This window comes from Elephantulus edwardii, unplaced genomic scaffold (assembly GCF_000299155.1).
Source record: "Elephantulus edwardii isolate Elephantulus edwardi_28Jun2011 unplaced genomic scaffold, EleEdw1.0 scaffold00028, whole genome shotgun sequence".
Classification (NCBI taxonomy): domain Eukaryota; kingdom Metazoa; phylum Chordata; class Mammalia; order Macroscelidea; family Macroscelididae; genus Elephantulus; species Elephantulus edwardii.
Window position 1 is genome coordinate 19,065,679 of NW_006399778.1, and position 16,799 is coordinate 19,082,477.

At 43.2% G+C, this 16,799-nt stretch overlaps 1 protein-coding gene across 1 annotated transcript in view; it reads right to left on the reverse strand.

The window, feature by feature from the left end:
- Window positions 1–1,052: 1,052 nt before the first annotated feature.
- The window catches only part of FHAD1 (forkhead-associated (FHA) phosphopeptide binding domain 1), a 248,176-nt gene continuing 232,429 nt past the window's right edge, over window positions 1,053–16,799 (reverse strand). Inside the window, 1 exon segment of the mRNA XM_006883707.1 lies at window positions 1,053–1,163. Within this exon segment, the coding sequence (XP_006883769.1) occupies window positions 1,053–1,163 (111 nt within the window).

A 16,799-nucleotide genomic window follows, 5' to 3' on the forward strand; every position in this document is an offset into this window, starting at 1 on the left:
GTGCTAAGCACGCCAAGCTTGAGTCAGAAGAGAAATCTGATTGGTCCGGCTTGAATTGAGTATCAGTGACTCAGCCAATCAATTCTGAACGCGGATCCGTGTAGGGCGGGCAAACCTCGAGGCGGAAGTGCATCCACAGAGGAAGGGAGGGCGTGGCTGAAGAGACACCTGAAGAACCACCTTGGTCAAGGAGCGTAGGGAAGAAGTTGCCATCAGGTTTGTAATGTTGATCGATAAAAATGCATCCTTTGAAAGACCTACAATACAGTGGCATCATACAAATGTTACATTTAATTTATGCACATTCAAACAAACAAGCCCAATAAACAAAATGTGTGGGTTTTTTTTTATAACCACCTGTACTGCTGTTTAACTAAGATGAATCTATTCCAAGACTAGAAGGAAAACAGATTGTTTTAAACGTTAGAGCTATGATACAGTATATTTCATACCATGTTGTTACTGGCTACAACTCACAGCTACCTTTTAAACAACAGAACAAAACCCTATCAGAACCTGTCCTCCTTACAACCACACAGGTCTGGAGTTTTCTCAACACTTGGTCTTGGACTTGCATCTCTTGGAGCTCCATAGATGTACAAATGACTCAAACATCAAAAAACTGAAACCCATTGCTGTCAAGTTAGAAGCAACTTCATCAAGTTTTCAGAGGCTGTAAATAGTAAGCAACGAGACTGCCCATCTTTCTCCCCTGGAGCAGCTGTTGGATTAGAACTTCCTGCTTTTGAGTTTGCAGTACAACTCCTTACCCACTAGGCCACCAAACATAGAGCCATGTAAATGTATCCACCCAGGTCTACGAGTCAGGGTTACAAACTTAAATACCTTCTTCCTATGCCTGACTGTACACATACTCACAGATATCTTTATAAAAGAACTCCTCTTTTCATACACTAAAAAAAAATATAGCATCATGCAAAATACCAAACTAGAAATAAAAACACAAGGCTAACAAGCTTTACAATCCTATAAATGCATGTTAGTATTTTGACTTACAGAGGAAAGCGTGAGGCTCTAAGGCTGACCCTTCTCTAGTTCCTTCCTCCTGGCTTAGAAAACAAGAGGTTCTGGTTGCATTTGTTCGGTGGTTCTTTCTTCAACATCTCTTGGTCCATCTTTGGGGCAGCTTTTCTGGTTCCAGCCTTCAACAAGCAAGAGAAACACATCGACTCTATAATTGCAGAGAGATCCCCAAACGTGCCCCGCAAATGCCTTTGTTATATTTGTTTCATACAAAATAAAATGTTTATGGTGAAAAGAAGTAGAACATGGAGACAAGAAAGAAGATGATACGAAATGATTAATTACCATTACACTACTTAAAGAGAAATCTTATTAGCATTTCAGTACACACTCGTCCTTATCTATTTGTGTTTGCCGTCTAAATGTCACTTTCTGCTTTTTCAGTTTCCTTCTTTTAAAACAGGGGTCTCTTGATGGTGATGGAGTTTCTTTCTTGGGAAAACTGTTGCTAAACTGAATGTGCCTTGTGTTTCTAATATCGTGAAAGGGGAAGACCTGGGCTATTTGGGAGGGTCTGTTGTTTCTGGTAGCCTAGTGGGTAGGGAGTTGAGCTGCTTATCAAAGAGCTGGTAGCTCAACTGGGTGGTTTGACTCCACTAACTGCTCCTCAGGAGAAAGATGGACAGTCTCCTCCTGTGTGATTTACAGCCTCTGAAAACTCACTGGAGGGTCAGCTATGAGTCAGTTCCAACTCAGCAGCATACAACAATAACAACAAAAGAGAATGAGGCTTTAAAATGAACTAGTCTTCCATCAGATTCTATGCACCATCTCACACATGTACACATGCACCTGGACACCTCTCTTTATCTCTTCATATGTCTGCTGTTTTTTCCCCCCTCTTCTAATCATGTGACAGGAAGGGATTACCTCACAGGTCCCCCAGTTCAAAGGACCAGCCTAGGAAGCAAGCAGCATCTCAGAGCCTAAGACCCCATAACTGGAAGTGATCGTCTTAACAGTCCATCTTGTGCCAAGTATCCAGTTAACTATGGCCCACGGACAAGATGAGACAGCATACTAGCAGAGGGATAAACTCAAAACTCAAACTCACTGCCGTGGAATCAGAGCTGACCCTCCAGTGAGTTTTCAGAGGCTGTAAATCACACAAAATCTTCAAACCAACCCCCCCTAACACGTTGACCTGATGCTGACCCAGAGAATAACTGCCTGGTAGACTTTTCAAAGCAGTGAAATCTTTATGGAAGCAGATTGCTTTATCTTTCTCCCATGGTGGGTTTGAACCACTGACCTTTTGGCTAGCAGCTGAATGCTTAACCCCTGCACCATCACAGCCCTTTCCCAGACTCTCACACACGCTCTGCATGTAATGAATACTGGGGTAACTTGCAAGTTTCTTTCCAGTAGGACTTAAGTTCCCATCTCCTGAAGATGTAGAACTTCAACTCCAACCCTTGAGGGGAAGTGGACTGGGTGTGTAGTTCAAGTTCAGTTCTGTCACTTCCTAGTGATCCTCAGTTTTCCCATCTTTCAGATAGCTACTGGAGTATTTGTCCTGTCTTCCTCTGAGGACTGAGGAAGGATTCTGGGAGTCATCAATAGAAGGGGAGGTTAGAGTCACTTCCCTAGTTTTGAGGACTCTAAAACTGGCTTAAAAGCCACCTGGCTGTATTTTGAGACTGAATTAAAAGTCATTTCAGGATGAAGAAGGCTAAAATTGCCAAGCTTGACCACAAAGTAAACATTAGTCAGAATGCCCAGCGGGGAAGAAAACAGCAAATTTGGAAACCTTTCTCTTCTCAAAAGCCTTTCGTTCTTTTCCTTTTTGGATGGTCCCCAAAGTCCAGTGACTGGACTGGGTGTGGAGTTGCCTGTTGGAGTTAGAGCGAGCGAGTTAACGACAAAGAGTCCCTGGTCCCTCAGCCCCAGAAATGCCAGGAGTTTGGGATGGAAAGTCCCTCAGAGCCAGCTCTGGGTCACTTTTTTATAGTGACAAGGGAGGGGACAGCAGAAGGAAGGTGGGATGGCTGAGCTGGGAGAAGATGAGAGCAGGGAATGTGAAAATGCAAATGTTGTGGGCTAAAGGGCTGGGGAACCTGCACACAGTCCCCTGTGTGAAGACAGTTACAGAGGGGCCATTCTGAGGAGCCTCACTTTTGGAGTGAAAGAGACAGGTGGAAGCCAGTCATTGCATAATGACACAGGGGAAAAACTATGTCTGTGAACCACCTAGTCGCCCACCCTTGGCCTCCCACTCACAATGGCCACAAGGCTCAGACCCGTTGGCTGCCAAGCCTTCCTTCCTAGTCTGCTTTGGTCTGCACACTTTGCTGAAGCCTGTTCAACATCATAGCAACCCAATGTGCACTACGGTGTCTATTTCTGGCTACTGCCCTATCTGTCCCTGAACTGGCGTGGGGGAGGTCCCTGTGAAACACATGCACTCTCTTTGTCCATTGGCCTCTGCCCTCAACACAGTGTACAAATAATCATTTAATTACTTGCATTTACTTAAAAAAAAAAGGTCTTAAGAACATAAGTCAGGAAAGCAGGGATTTTTGTTGGTTCATCATTGATCTAAATCTGTTTCCCTCAACTTTTTGTTTATTAGCATTTCCCTAAGGAACATTTAAAACAAACAAACAAACAAACAAACTTTGTATATGTCATCAGGAAACACCAATTGGTAGAAAAGGATACTGTAGTTGGTGGAGGGTCAGGGGAACCCTTCAGGGGACAGAGCAATACAACAGCTGGAATAATGGGCTCAAACACACACAAGATCATGGAGAGGCACAGACACAGCAGTGTTCGTTGCTGTTGGGTACTGTGGATGTGGCTCTGACTTACAGCAATCCTATGTGCAGGAGGTTAAGACTTTGCCCAGTCCTGAGCCATCCTCACACTCTCTATTATGCTTAAGCCCATTCTTGCAGTCACGGTATCAATCCAACTTTTTCTTTCTTTTGTGTGTGACACAGGAGGAGGTTGCCCCTCCTCCAGCAAAGCAGCTGGTAGATTTGAACCTTGTACCTTCGGGATTGCAGCACAGCTTCTTGCCACTAGGCCACCAGAGCTCCCTCAATCCAAATCTTTCAGGGTCTTCCTCTCCTTATTTTTCCAAGGATGAGATCCTTTTGACAACACGCCAAAAGTATGTAAGACAAAGTTTCACCACCCTTCCCTCTAAAGAGCACCTTGGCTGTGGGTCTTCCAAGACAGATTTGTTTGGGTTTTTTTTTTTTGTTTGGGGTTTTTGTTTGTTTGTTTGTTTTGGCAGCTCATGGGAAATTCAATCCTCTTTGCCAACACACAATTCAAAGGCTCAATAGTCCTATTCATTTCCCAACTTTCATATGGATATGAAATAATTGAAAATATCAGGGACATCTTAGTCTTTAAATGGATATGCTAGCTCTTTAGTACTTTAATGAAGCCCTTGACAACAGATTTGCTGAATGCAACACATCTTTTGATTTTTTGACTGGTGCTACCACAGATGTTGATTGGGGATCCAAGGAATCTGTCATTCTGTGATTTGTAAAGTTGTCAAACATAAGTCAGAGCTGACTCGATGGAAACTAACAGTAAGAAGTAGCCCATTTAGACATTTTTTTCCTCTAATTATTCCCTGTTGTTGTATGCCTCCAAGTCAAAACTGACTCATAGCTGACCCTCCAGTGGGTTTTCATAGGCAGGAAATCACACTGGGGGAGACTGCCCATCTTTCTTTCACAGAGTAACTGGTGGATTTGAACCACATGTCTTTGGGACTGTAGCACAGCTTCTTATCACTAGGCCACCTGAGCTCCTGGTAATTACTCCCTGTTGTTGGTAGGTGCTATTGAGTTGAGTACATTTCATAATGACCCTATGAACAATGGATCTGAACCCGGTCCTATGCTGTGCCAATCTCACAATCTCTGCTACATTCAAGCCCATTGCCACAGTCTCACCACGTCAACCCTCTTGGTTGAGGATCTTAATCTCTTTCCATCTTCCCAAGCATGACGTCTCTCTCCAAGAAATAATGTCTCCTAGAAACATGTCAAAGTATGTGAGACAAAGCTTTATTATCTTTGCCTCCAAGGAGCACTCTGGCTGCACCTTCTCTAAGACATATCTGTTTGTTCTTTTGACAGTCCATGGGATAGTCAAGACTTTTCTCCAATACCACAATTCAAAGGCATCAGTTCTACTGTCATCCTTAGTCATTGTCCAGCCCTCAGATGCATAGCAAGTGACTGAAAAGGCCTGAATCAGGCACACCTTAGTCCTCAAACTGACATCATTACTCCTCCATAGAGAGGTCCCTGACTACAGATATAACCTCATGAAATGTTAATATCACAGAACAATTATGTGTATGTATTTATATATAAAAATACATATATGTATTTATGTATGTATATATGTATATAATTTCTAAACACACACTATGCTTTATATATAAAAAGAAGTCTTCCCCCACCCCAAGATTATTTTTTTGTTCCTTTTTGAGAATAGCTAATCCAAATAACTGCCACATCATTTGTTGTTGTTGTTATTGTTGTTGTTAGGTGCCTTAGAGTCAAGCACGACTCACTGTGGCCCGATGAACAAAAGATCTGGACCTTGTTCTATCCTGCGCCATCCTCACACTTCCTGACACACAAGAGCCCATTGCAGCAGTCACCGTGTCAATCCACCTGGTTGAGTGTCTTCCTCTCCTTCATTGACCCTCCACCCTTCCCAGCATCATGTCCCTCTCCAAAAAACAGCACCTCCTAGCAACATGCCCAAAGTATGTGAGGTGAAGCCTCTTCTTCATTCTTGCCTTCAAAGAGTACTCTGGCTACACACACTCTCTCCAAGACTTCTCTTGGCCATCCATGGGATGTTCAGTGTTCTCCTCCAACAGCACAGCTCAAAGGCATCAATTCTTTTTCGGTCATCCTTAATCACTGTCCAGCTCTCAGATGCATAGCTCATAATTGGAAAAACTATGATCTGAATCAGACACATCTTAGTCCTCAAACTGACATCAATACTCCTCAATGATGTGGACAGATCCCTAACTGCAGATTATCCCAGTGCAATGTGTTTCCTTATTTGTTGACCTCTGGTACCAATGGTGTTAACTGTGGATCAAATAAATAGGTGTTCAATAAACATTCACTGAATGAATGAAGGCAAGGACAGTATCTCTTTTTGCTCAATCTTCCATCCTTTGGGTCCAACATAGTAAACCACCGAGGCCATTGTTAAGTGCTGGAAAATGCAACCCATTCATAGTTGACTCCCCAGTTGGTTTTCAGAGGCTACAAATTGTGCAGGAGGAGACTGTTTATCTTTCTCCCATGAAGGAGCTGGTGGATTTGAGCTGCTTGCCTTTGGGTTGGCAAGGCACCAAAGCTCTAAACTAGGCACTCAATAGATACTTGTTGACTAGAAAATTTTCTTCTTTAGTATACAGCCCACAACCAAACATAAAAGATTTTTAGCTACTACATACCAACAATCTGTGTCATGCAGATGATACAACCCTGCTTGCTGAAATTGAAGAGGACCTGAAGCACCTGCTTCAGAGGGTCAAGGACTGCAGCCTACAATATGGATTGAGGATCAATGTCAAGAAGACAAATATTCTCACCACTGGACCAATTGGCAACATCAGGATGGATAGTGAAGAGATTGAGATTGTACACAGCTTTAGTTTGCTTGGCTCCACAGTCAACACTCTTGGCACCAGTAGCCAGGAAATTAAAAGGTGCATTGCCATGGGAAAGTCTGCTGTTAGGGACCTCTCCAGAGTACTGAAGAGCAATGGTGTCTCCCTGGAGACTAAGGTGCATTTGATACAGGCCCTGGTCTTCGCAATCACTTGTTATGCATCAGAGAGTTGGACAATGACCAAGGAGGATAGAAGGAGAATTGATGCCTTTGAGCTGTGGTGCTGGAGAAGAGTATTGAGAATACCATGGACTGCTAGAAAAACAAACAGATTCGTCCTGGAAAGGGTTAAACCGGGTGACTCCTTGGAGGCAAGGATTATGAGGCTCCGTCTAACATACTTTGGCCATGTTATGAGGAGAGACCAGTCCTTGGAGAAGAACATCATGCTTGGGAGGGTGGAGGGACGGCGCAGGAGGGAAAGGCCCTCTATGAGGTGGATTGATTCAGTGACTGGGATAATAGGGATGGGAGTGTCAGAGACAGTGCGGTTGGCACAGGACAGAGCAGAGTATAGGGCTTTTGTACATAGGGTCGCTATGAGTTGCAAGCGACTCGACAGCACATAACAACAACAACAACATACTAACAAACACAAAGATGGTAGGTATAGTATTGGAGAATGTTTAGTTCTGTCATATAGAAGATCGCCATGAGTCACAGCTGACTGAACAGCAGCTAAGAACAATAAGTTGCAATGGGGGGAAAACCCAACAAATGGATGGCATTTTGGAGGACAAAAACCAAACCTCCATAGAGCCTTTTTAGGAAAGGAACCCCTGGTTTAGAAGTTGGGTAAACAGAGCTTCTATTGATTTACTTTTCATTCACTTTGTGTTTCATATGCTCATTCTCATACATTGTGTCTTATAAAATGAATCACCATTGATCTATAGCCACTATTACACCATCTTCAAAGATAGAGAGGGTCTTTTATAAATAAGCAAGACTGCAAAGAGTCCCATCTTTTTTAACTAAGGTCACATTGAGGAGATCACTTCAATGGCTCAGGGCACACGATAGAGGAAAGAGAGACCTGAACTCAAACTTTTTGAGGGATCTGAAAGAAGTCTTACTGCACCAATGAGATCCCAGACACCTAACCTCTAAGCTTCAGCTGGTGTGGATGGATGAATTGGAGGATCAGTCCCTGTTCTTAGTTTAACCGCTATTTGACCCCCATTCTGTTAAGACCAGTAATAACAAGAACACGACTCTCAGGAAAAGATTTTTGGTTGAGAAGATGTTTCTGTCTCCCAAAATGTTCCTTGGGCATGGTATATCTGTTTTTTACCCAAAATACTTTTGTCCAAGAAAAAATTGTGGCCTCTTCTCAAACTCTAATCTATCTTCCAGTCTCACCCATCTGAAACGTGCTAGTTTTCAAGCTTCCTGAGAGCTTGACTCGGCTTTTTTGCAAAGTAGGAATATGGATTGGGTCAATGCCAGTTCCAGGGAAGAGTTGCAAATGGAAATGTTTCAACGTACTTAAGGTTTTATAGACTTGATTCTCAACTCCTAAGAGAGAAGAAATATTTTAGGGAATGCTTTCCTGAAATCAAAGATAAATGCCACCTGAACGATTCTCATCTCTAAAGGAGAGACAGGTGAGTTTATTTAACTCAGTTCTAGCTACTTAACTGTGTGGCTCTAGAAAAATTATTTAGTATCTCTGAGCTTCTTTGTAAGTTGAAGAGAACAACAATATCTACTTCATAGGCTTTTTGAGATAATGAGATAATGCCTGGGATAAACTAGAGCTCAGCATATAATATATGTGGCACTAGTTAGTATCCATTGTATTTCTCATTGATGAGAAATACTGTTGCATTGTGGTGAATTACTTTATATTACCTTTTTTAGTCATGCATGGTTTTAACTTCCACCCACTGACTGTGTGGGACTATGCAAATAAGGTGCTTGTGGTCTAACAAGGGGATTGGGCAGCTTGCTAACAATGCAAATAAGGTGCATGGAACCCTTGTGGTGGTGAGACTATACAAATAAAGTGTATGGAACACTAACACAAATATTGGTTCATTTTACCATTCTTTTAGGATTAAATCTCAGACACTAGAGGAGGAACTTCACAATCCCCAAGTAAAAGGCAAAGGTAGAGAGTGTTCTTTGGGCCTGGGACCCCTGTGTGGAGAATCTCCTAGACCCAGAAGCTAGAGAACTGTTAAAGCCCAAGAGGCAGGAAGCAGAATTCAGAGGTAGAGAAATGGTGGCAGCAGCATCAGGACACCAACATGAAATTGTGTGATGGGATTCCCATCTCATCAAGCAAGACAGCTATGGTGGGTGTGCAGATCCAGAAAGTGAAAGAGTTGAGCATCTTTGGAGCTGAGGCTTCCTGGTGGAGCAAGGTGCTCTGGCTGCTTACCGGCAGAACTACATGAGCTTTTAAATATTTATCCCAGTAGGGAAGAAGCCAGGCTAAGAGATCAAGAGGTAAAGCCTGTTCTCAGGGACTAATAGGTGCCCTTTGTGGCCGAGAGGAGCTGAGAGAGCTGTCCTGCACTGGAGAAAGGAGATTGCCTACATGGTTCTTGATCCTGATCCTGAGTTGATCTCAATCCTGATGAAGTCCACCCTGTTTAATAAACTCATAATCTGAATATCGCGAGTTCCATGTGACTATTGCAATACATTGTTGAATCCAGTGAAAAAGTAGAGAGTGCCATGGGAACAGAAGTATGTATCTAGGGTATGGCAGGTTTGGCGTGAGCCCTGGGTGCCACTTGAGGGAAGAGGTTGCCTATGAGCATTTGTTTGCCATCACAATTACCACTGCTAGCTGTGAGAGACCGTGCATTCAGTGCAGGGCTAAATGTTATAAGCACTATTTTTCATAGACAGGACTAAAGCCAGTGTTAGAGCGGTTCAAAAGTTAGGAGGGTAGAAGTAAGACTGAAGAATCTTGGAGTGTTGATCTTGAACCTTCTCTACCTTCATGAAGTTAGAGGAAGTAAGCCATTGCTGACCTCATGCCATTTTTACAGTTAATTTCTCTCTCCTCTTTCTGCTCACCTGGAAATTTGAGCTCTGCATCTTGTTCTTCACCGTCTCTACACATATTCGTCTCTTTAATACAGAAAGAATAATGGCAAAATTTAGCTAATATTCTTCTTTGTCGATTACACCAAAGAAAGAAAAATGGGTTTTCCTCAACTCTCAGATAGTAGTCTTGTAGTCTCTCTGTAGTCTTGGGGCCTTGTTGGGGTAGCAAGTGAATACATGAGAGGATGGTTTTAGGAGATTCTGAGCTTAGTTCCTCTCAACTGAGAGTTTGCAGTATATAGTGAGTGGCTGCAGAGGCAAGGCCTTCTCCATAGGAAATGCCTGGAGGATAGATATCAGTTCTATACAGGTTTGTCCCTTCAAATCTCTGCTTCTGATTTCAGCAGCAGAGAAGGCTGGCTAACGAATGGTTTTATAAGAAACACTATGTTCTCTTTGGAAAACAAATCACCTTAAATGGAAGAAGAGCTTCAAAGAGCAGGTGAAAGAAGCTATAGACCTCTGGTGGTTTCTACCTAAGTCCTCCCAATGGTCACAATGTGATGAGAACCACAGTGACTTTAGGGCTGGCTCCCTGACTGGAAGCCACCAGCAGCCCAAATCCAGAGGGTGCTGTTTCCCTGAGTACCAATTCACACATATTGATAAAGTCTCCTCTAGGTCCTGCCTCTCAAGGACCATTTACAGAAGAAGAATGTCCCCTAGGTACTGGGGATAAAACAATGAATGAGGAAGCTGGGGCCTCCTTCACAATCTGACACTCAAGCTTCTTTAGCTTAAGTACACTTCACACAATATTTGAGACATATTTAAGTTAAAACAAAAATTTATTGTTTATCTGAAATGAAAAGTTAAGTATATGTCCCATTACATTTCCCCCTAAGTCTAGCAACTCCATTTGTTGGGATTACCAAATCTCAGAGGGAATGAGAGAGGCTGTCTTTTGGGGCAGAGGCGTAATGCTAGTTTCTTACACTCTCATAAAAGGATTCCAATTCTATTCCCAGCACAACTGTCCACAACAGCTCATGGACCTGTACTTAACTGACATTTGTCCTCCAGGCATTTTCCTTGGAGAAGAATTAAGCCTGAAGCCTCTCAATATTTACTACCAATTTGGTTGAGGGGAACTAAACTCAGGAGACAGTCACCATGTAAATTCCCTGACATCTTAAAGCAGTGTTTGTGTTTCTTTTATTCCATTACTTCTCCCTTGTCCAACACAACCAATTTTCCAAGCAAAATCCCATGAGGAACTTGGTATATAAAATATATATATATATATATATATATATACACACACACCAACTCTTTTGGTGGAAGCAGGGTGTGTATGTATGGAGGTCAGTAATGACTTCTTGCTCCAGAGAACCCAAGTTTTTACACTGCTCCAAAATCTATGCCTGGATTAAACTTGGTCAGTGGACAGGTGAGCACAGACAAGGCAGAACTGGAATTCTGCCAGAGCTGCTTCTACTGGACTTAACTGAAGTCATTAGATGTGATGCCATCAGTCTGTTTCAAGAGCCTTGGTGTTGTAAACACAATATTCCACTGGAGCAAAATTCAGTATCTAGTCTTTATTCTAAGAAACTTCTAAGCATCATATCCAGTATGTATCTTAGACAGTGTAAACTACGGACCATGTTGGGTTTCTCATTTCTTGCTAGGAATAACTCAAGGTCAAATGACTGACTGCTAGGAAGTTCAAAGTCAAATGCTTGACACGCCCCCCTCCCCTTGGCAGGTGTGGAGGTCATTACAGTTAACTTTAATCCCAATTCCTGGCTCCATTTTGTACCTTCCCACATTTCACCTCACTTATTTAACTCTCAGGGAAAGAACCCTTTTTTCCCTGGAGTTTCCTATACCTGCCCATTTTTCTTATGACCTTGTCTCCAAATCCCCAGATTGTTTACTGCGTAGGATGACTGTTCTGTTAGCCAATATGCCACTTGCATTTTTCCTCTGCTTTATCAAATTGAGTTGGATGCTTGCTTACCTCTGGGACCATTTGTACATATTGTAGGTGGGGAAAGGGATAGACAGGGAGAGAGTAGGGGAGTGTGGATGTTCCAGGGGCATCACGTGTTGGCATTTATCTTTCACAAGCTTTTATCCTTTGAATGTACTGGGTCCACTTTGTGTCTTACCCATTGGATGTACTTACTGGGTCTAGTATGCGTCTGCTGACAAACCTTTCCATACCTGCCTCTCTTTCTCTTTGAAGGAACAGCTGCAAGGTGTTGATTCTTTTGTACTTCTCTGCTGTTGGTCCTCTAAACATCCCTGAGTGAAAATATTGGGTGAGCAAAAAAGTGTTTAGTGTAACCATCACCTGTTCTGTCCTGAGACATAGCTGGGGGAGGGGGTTCTAGATGATATTGACAGTCACTGGAGTTGGTGGACAGAAGATGGGGCTGAGGTGTTTTTTGTAAGCCATTACTCACTGTGCTATCCTAACTACATTTTATTCACTTATTGTTGTGTGGGTCCAAGACCCCCATTTATTCTCATCCTACACACCATCTTCTACCAGTTTCTACTTTTTGGTAAAAAACATAGAAAGGACAATAGAAAATCAGGATCTTAAGAATATTTGGGAGTGAGAAAAATCTTGGGGAAATCGTGAATTAAGTTGAATTGAAAGAACATAAGAGCAAGTATTGGGTGGCCCTGCTATCCAGGTCCTCTGCTAAGGGTTTTACATTTATGTTGTTATTAGGTACCATTGAGTTGATTACAAATCATAGTGACTCTGTGCACAACAGATTGAAACCTTATCCTACTCTGCACTATTCTTGCAATCTCCTCCATCCTCAAGCACATTGCTGCAGTCACTGTGTTTATCAGTCTCACTGAGGGTCTTCCTCTCTTTTGCTGACCCTCTGCTTTTCTCAGAATGTTATTATTTGTCTAAGGACTGGCTTTCCTGACAACATGCAGGCATGCCAGATGAAGTTTTACCATTCCCCCCCTAAGAAGCACCCTGGTTCCACTTCCTCAAGGACAAATTCGTTTGTTCTTTTGACAGTCCATGGTATGTTCTGTACTTTTTGCCAACACCACAATTCAAAAGCACGGACCCTTCTTTGGCCTTCCTTACTCATTACCCAACTTTCAAATGCACATGACGTAGTTGAAAAGCTCATGGCTTGGATCAGGTACACCATAGTCTTTAAATGGACATGTTTGCCCTTTAAGCACTGTAAAGAGGTTTTAGGCAGCAGACTGGCCGTTGAATTGAAATCTAGAAATTAGGCATCATTTCAATTCTTATCTCCAAGAAGAAGGATCTGAAGTAATTAAGCAGAGGGAAAGTTGGGGGCCCTAGTCCTGACAAACCTGTGGCCACGTCCCAGCCAGGTTTGACTGACAGGAGTGAGGAAGGTGCTCTGAGCTGCTCCTTCAGCCAGAACCAGTCTTGTACTTAGCCTTTATCACACTTAAAAACCATCATAAAGGGCTAAGAAAGGGCTTGCCTGCCTCTGAAACAGCAACTTCTGTGCATTTAAAGATCTATTGAAAATTCCAGCTGACCCATTCATAGAAAGTATCTGGGCTCTTTCTTGGCTATAGCCCTAGCTTTATTCACCAAACAGAAAAGAGAGTTTTATAAAAGAGCTGCTGGCTCTGCAAGGACCCGGGGAGAGGTCTCAGGGTCTCAGCTAAATGCATCAGCTGGCAGCAAGCTCTTGGAAAGAAATATAGGACTCGTTCCCACTCATCCATGGGTTGCCTTCTCTCTACCCCATGTTGTTGTTTGTGCAGTAAATAAAGTCGGAAATGACTCATAGCTGATCTTCCAGCGGGTTTTCAGAGGTTGTCAACTGCATGGGAGGAGATCAGCCATCTTTCTCTTATGGAGCAGCTGGTGGCTTTGAACCGTGTGCCTTTGGATTGGCAGCACAATTCCTTCCCCACTAGGCCACCAGACTCCTTTTTCCACCCCATAGCAGGGCTTGCTGCCTGCCAGGTAACTGTATAGATCGTGTTATTTAACCGTCCCCACTGTCCCAGGAAGTAGGTCCTGCTATCATTTTGTTATTGCTGAGGAATCCGAGACACAGACAGATAAGGTCATTTACTCAAGGCCACTCAGGGACATAAGGGGGGAAGGGACTGCAATTGCATTTTGTTTGACTCTCAAGACTGCCTCTTAACTCTAATGCACATTGCTGCCTTATCTAGCGCTGTAGGAAGTGCACTAGACTGAACCCAGACTGGGCCATTGCCAATGTCACACTGTCACACGGAGGGAGGGACAGGCCCAGAGCATTCCCGAGTCAGGAGGCCAACGACCACGAGGGTCCCTGTGAATACTCAGCATGCAGAGTTTTCCCAACACTTCACATCGAGCCTCGTTTCCACTGCCAAAGGTATTAGCATGGAAGCACGACCAGATTCTGGAGCGTTCTGCTTAATGATGAGGTGCTCAAATATCTAACTCCATCAGTTACTGGTGAATGAAGTGGTTCTGCGGCTTGCTTACGATTCAATACAACATCACGGTGAGCTGACTGCATGTCAATCATCCTGTCTTTATGAAAGGTGAACAGTTACAAAATGGAACAATAAGCCTTTGAGAGAGAAAAAATTAAAGCTTTGCAAAACACAAAGTGAAGTTTAAAAAAAGTTATAACTTCCATTTTAAAAGGGAAAATACACTCTTAGAAAAGGAACTGATAACAGGATAGGTATATACACTCTTTTTAGAATTGTATCAAACTTTTAACAGCTCTCTCTCTCTCTCTCTCTCCCCATGTATATATGTAATCTATCATCTACCTACCTATCCTCCCAGCAAACAAGAATTTCTGACAATATATTAATAATAAGCAAAAAAAGTGAATTCGAGCCACAGAATGAAACCCTGGAGTGGGATTACGAATGGACAACCTGGAAGGGGAGACGAAGTGAGAGTATGGGCTGGGAAGGCAGGGGATCTGAGTACGAGGCCTGCTTCTGCAGCTGAGTAACCAGGTAACATTATTTTGCCCTCAGCCTCAGTTTTCTCATCTGTTAAGTAGCCTAACACTTAGCAGCATCCATCTGAAGGCTGATTTGAGAGGTGCTGTGTGTGCAGACAGGAGCAGGTGCCTGTCACTGGGTCTGGCTTCAGTATACACCACCATCAGCTCTCTTGGGATGGTGCGCATAATTTTAAAAAATATCTGTCCAAAGCTGTTATTCCTGCAAATTTGAGATTTTCCAGCTTTAGTTGCTGTATTTCTGACCCCCACCCCCACCCCCCTGAAACTGGTGTAACATGGCCATTTCAGATCCTTCTCCCGTTGAGGGATGCCTAGTGCCAAGCGGGCTGGCACGGCCCCTGCATTGTGTAGGAATGAGGCAGTCTATGAATAATGCATTGGCAGCCTGATTATGTAAATCCTTGGGTTTCTTACATCTTCAGCCAGCACATGACAATGGGCTTTTGGGGGCCCCTGGCTGTCCCATTCTGTGGCTTGGTGTCTCTACTTCGGGGGCTAGCCTGCCACGCTGGGGTGAGGGGGTCGCCTAGGGAAGGACTGGGCCATGTGGAGGTCACATCACAGAGGAAGTCAGACTTCTGTAGTGCCTCAGCTCTCCCTGGCAGCCCATGGTGTGAAAGGAAATGGTCCTATGCCTGAGGCGGCCCCATGACACATGCAGATGGAGGTCTGTGATGTTTAATTCAGAGAAGTGAGTGCTGGGAAAACCAGGCCAGGGCTCCGTCAGAAGGATGATGCTGCCGTCATTTCTGGGGCTAGAAGCCCAGGAGCCTGTCCTCTGAATGGACAGCAGGGTTCTGCAAGGATCTCACCTGGCCAGCACTTCTGGCTGGGGAGGGCACCCATCTACATGGTTCTGGTCTCCTTAAAGCTCATGTAGGCAAACCACACATATACATGCACATACATGCATACACACATGCTCAAACATGCACATACACACATGTACAAATACACGCGTGTGCATATTAGGCCCCCCTCAACACTTTTTTCCTTATTAATGGAAGCCTCGAAGATATTTAATTGACAGCATGAAAGATGAATTTTTAAAAAATGTTAATTAAAGTTTACAGAGATTTTGGATTTCCATTCATTCATTGTTGCACAATTCCCTCCATGCCCGCCCCTCCCCCACAGTTCACTTTTCTCTTTGAAAAGTAAAAAAAAAAAATTCTTTCATTGTTATACAATCCCCCCCGCCTCCCCCTACCTACTCCACTATGTAGTTTTCTTTCTGGACTCTTGTCATGACAATAATACCTAATCATATATTCCTCCTAAACAGTTCTCTCCCTTATCTGTTTCAATGCAGTATACATTATTTATCCCCCTCTTAGTTTCCCCCCCAACTCCGATGTCAGTCCCACTTTACAGCAGGGGCACTATGCAGTATTTGACCTTTGTGACTGAGCTATTTTACTCAGCATAATGTCCTCCAGGGCCACCCATTTTGTATAATAGTTCATGAGTTCCTTGTTTTTCAATGCTGCATAGTATTCCATTGTGTGAATATACCACAGCTTCTCTTTCCATTCGTTTGTTGATTCCAACTCTTTGCAATTATGAAGAAAGCCACGATAAAGATGGGTGAGCATTATCTGCTTGGGTGGCAGTTCTGGTTTCTTTAGGGTATATTCCCAGTAGTGGAATTGCTGGGTCAAATAGTGTTTCTATTTTCAACTTTTTGAGAAAGTGCCATACTGCCTTCCATAGTGGTTGCACCATTTTACACTCCCACCAACAGTGAATAAGTGTTCCAGTTTCTCCACAACCTCACCAGCATTTGTTGGTTGCTGTTCTGTTAAATTTTGCTATTCTTACTGGGGTGAGAAGATATCTCATAGTTGTTTTGATTTGCATCTCTCTTAGAGCTAGGGATTTTGAACATTTCTTCATGTATTTGTTGGCCATCTGAATGTCTTCTTTGGTAAAGTGTCTGTTCATGTCCTATGCCCATTTTTCAATTGGGTTATTTACCTTTATCTTGTGGTGCTCGAGTATTCTATAAATTCTAGATATAAGTCCCTTATCAGACATGTCATTACCAATATTTTTTCCCAGTCT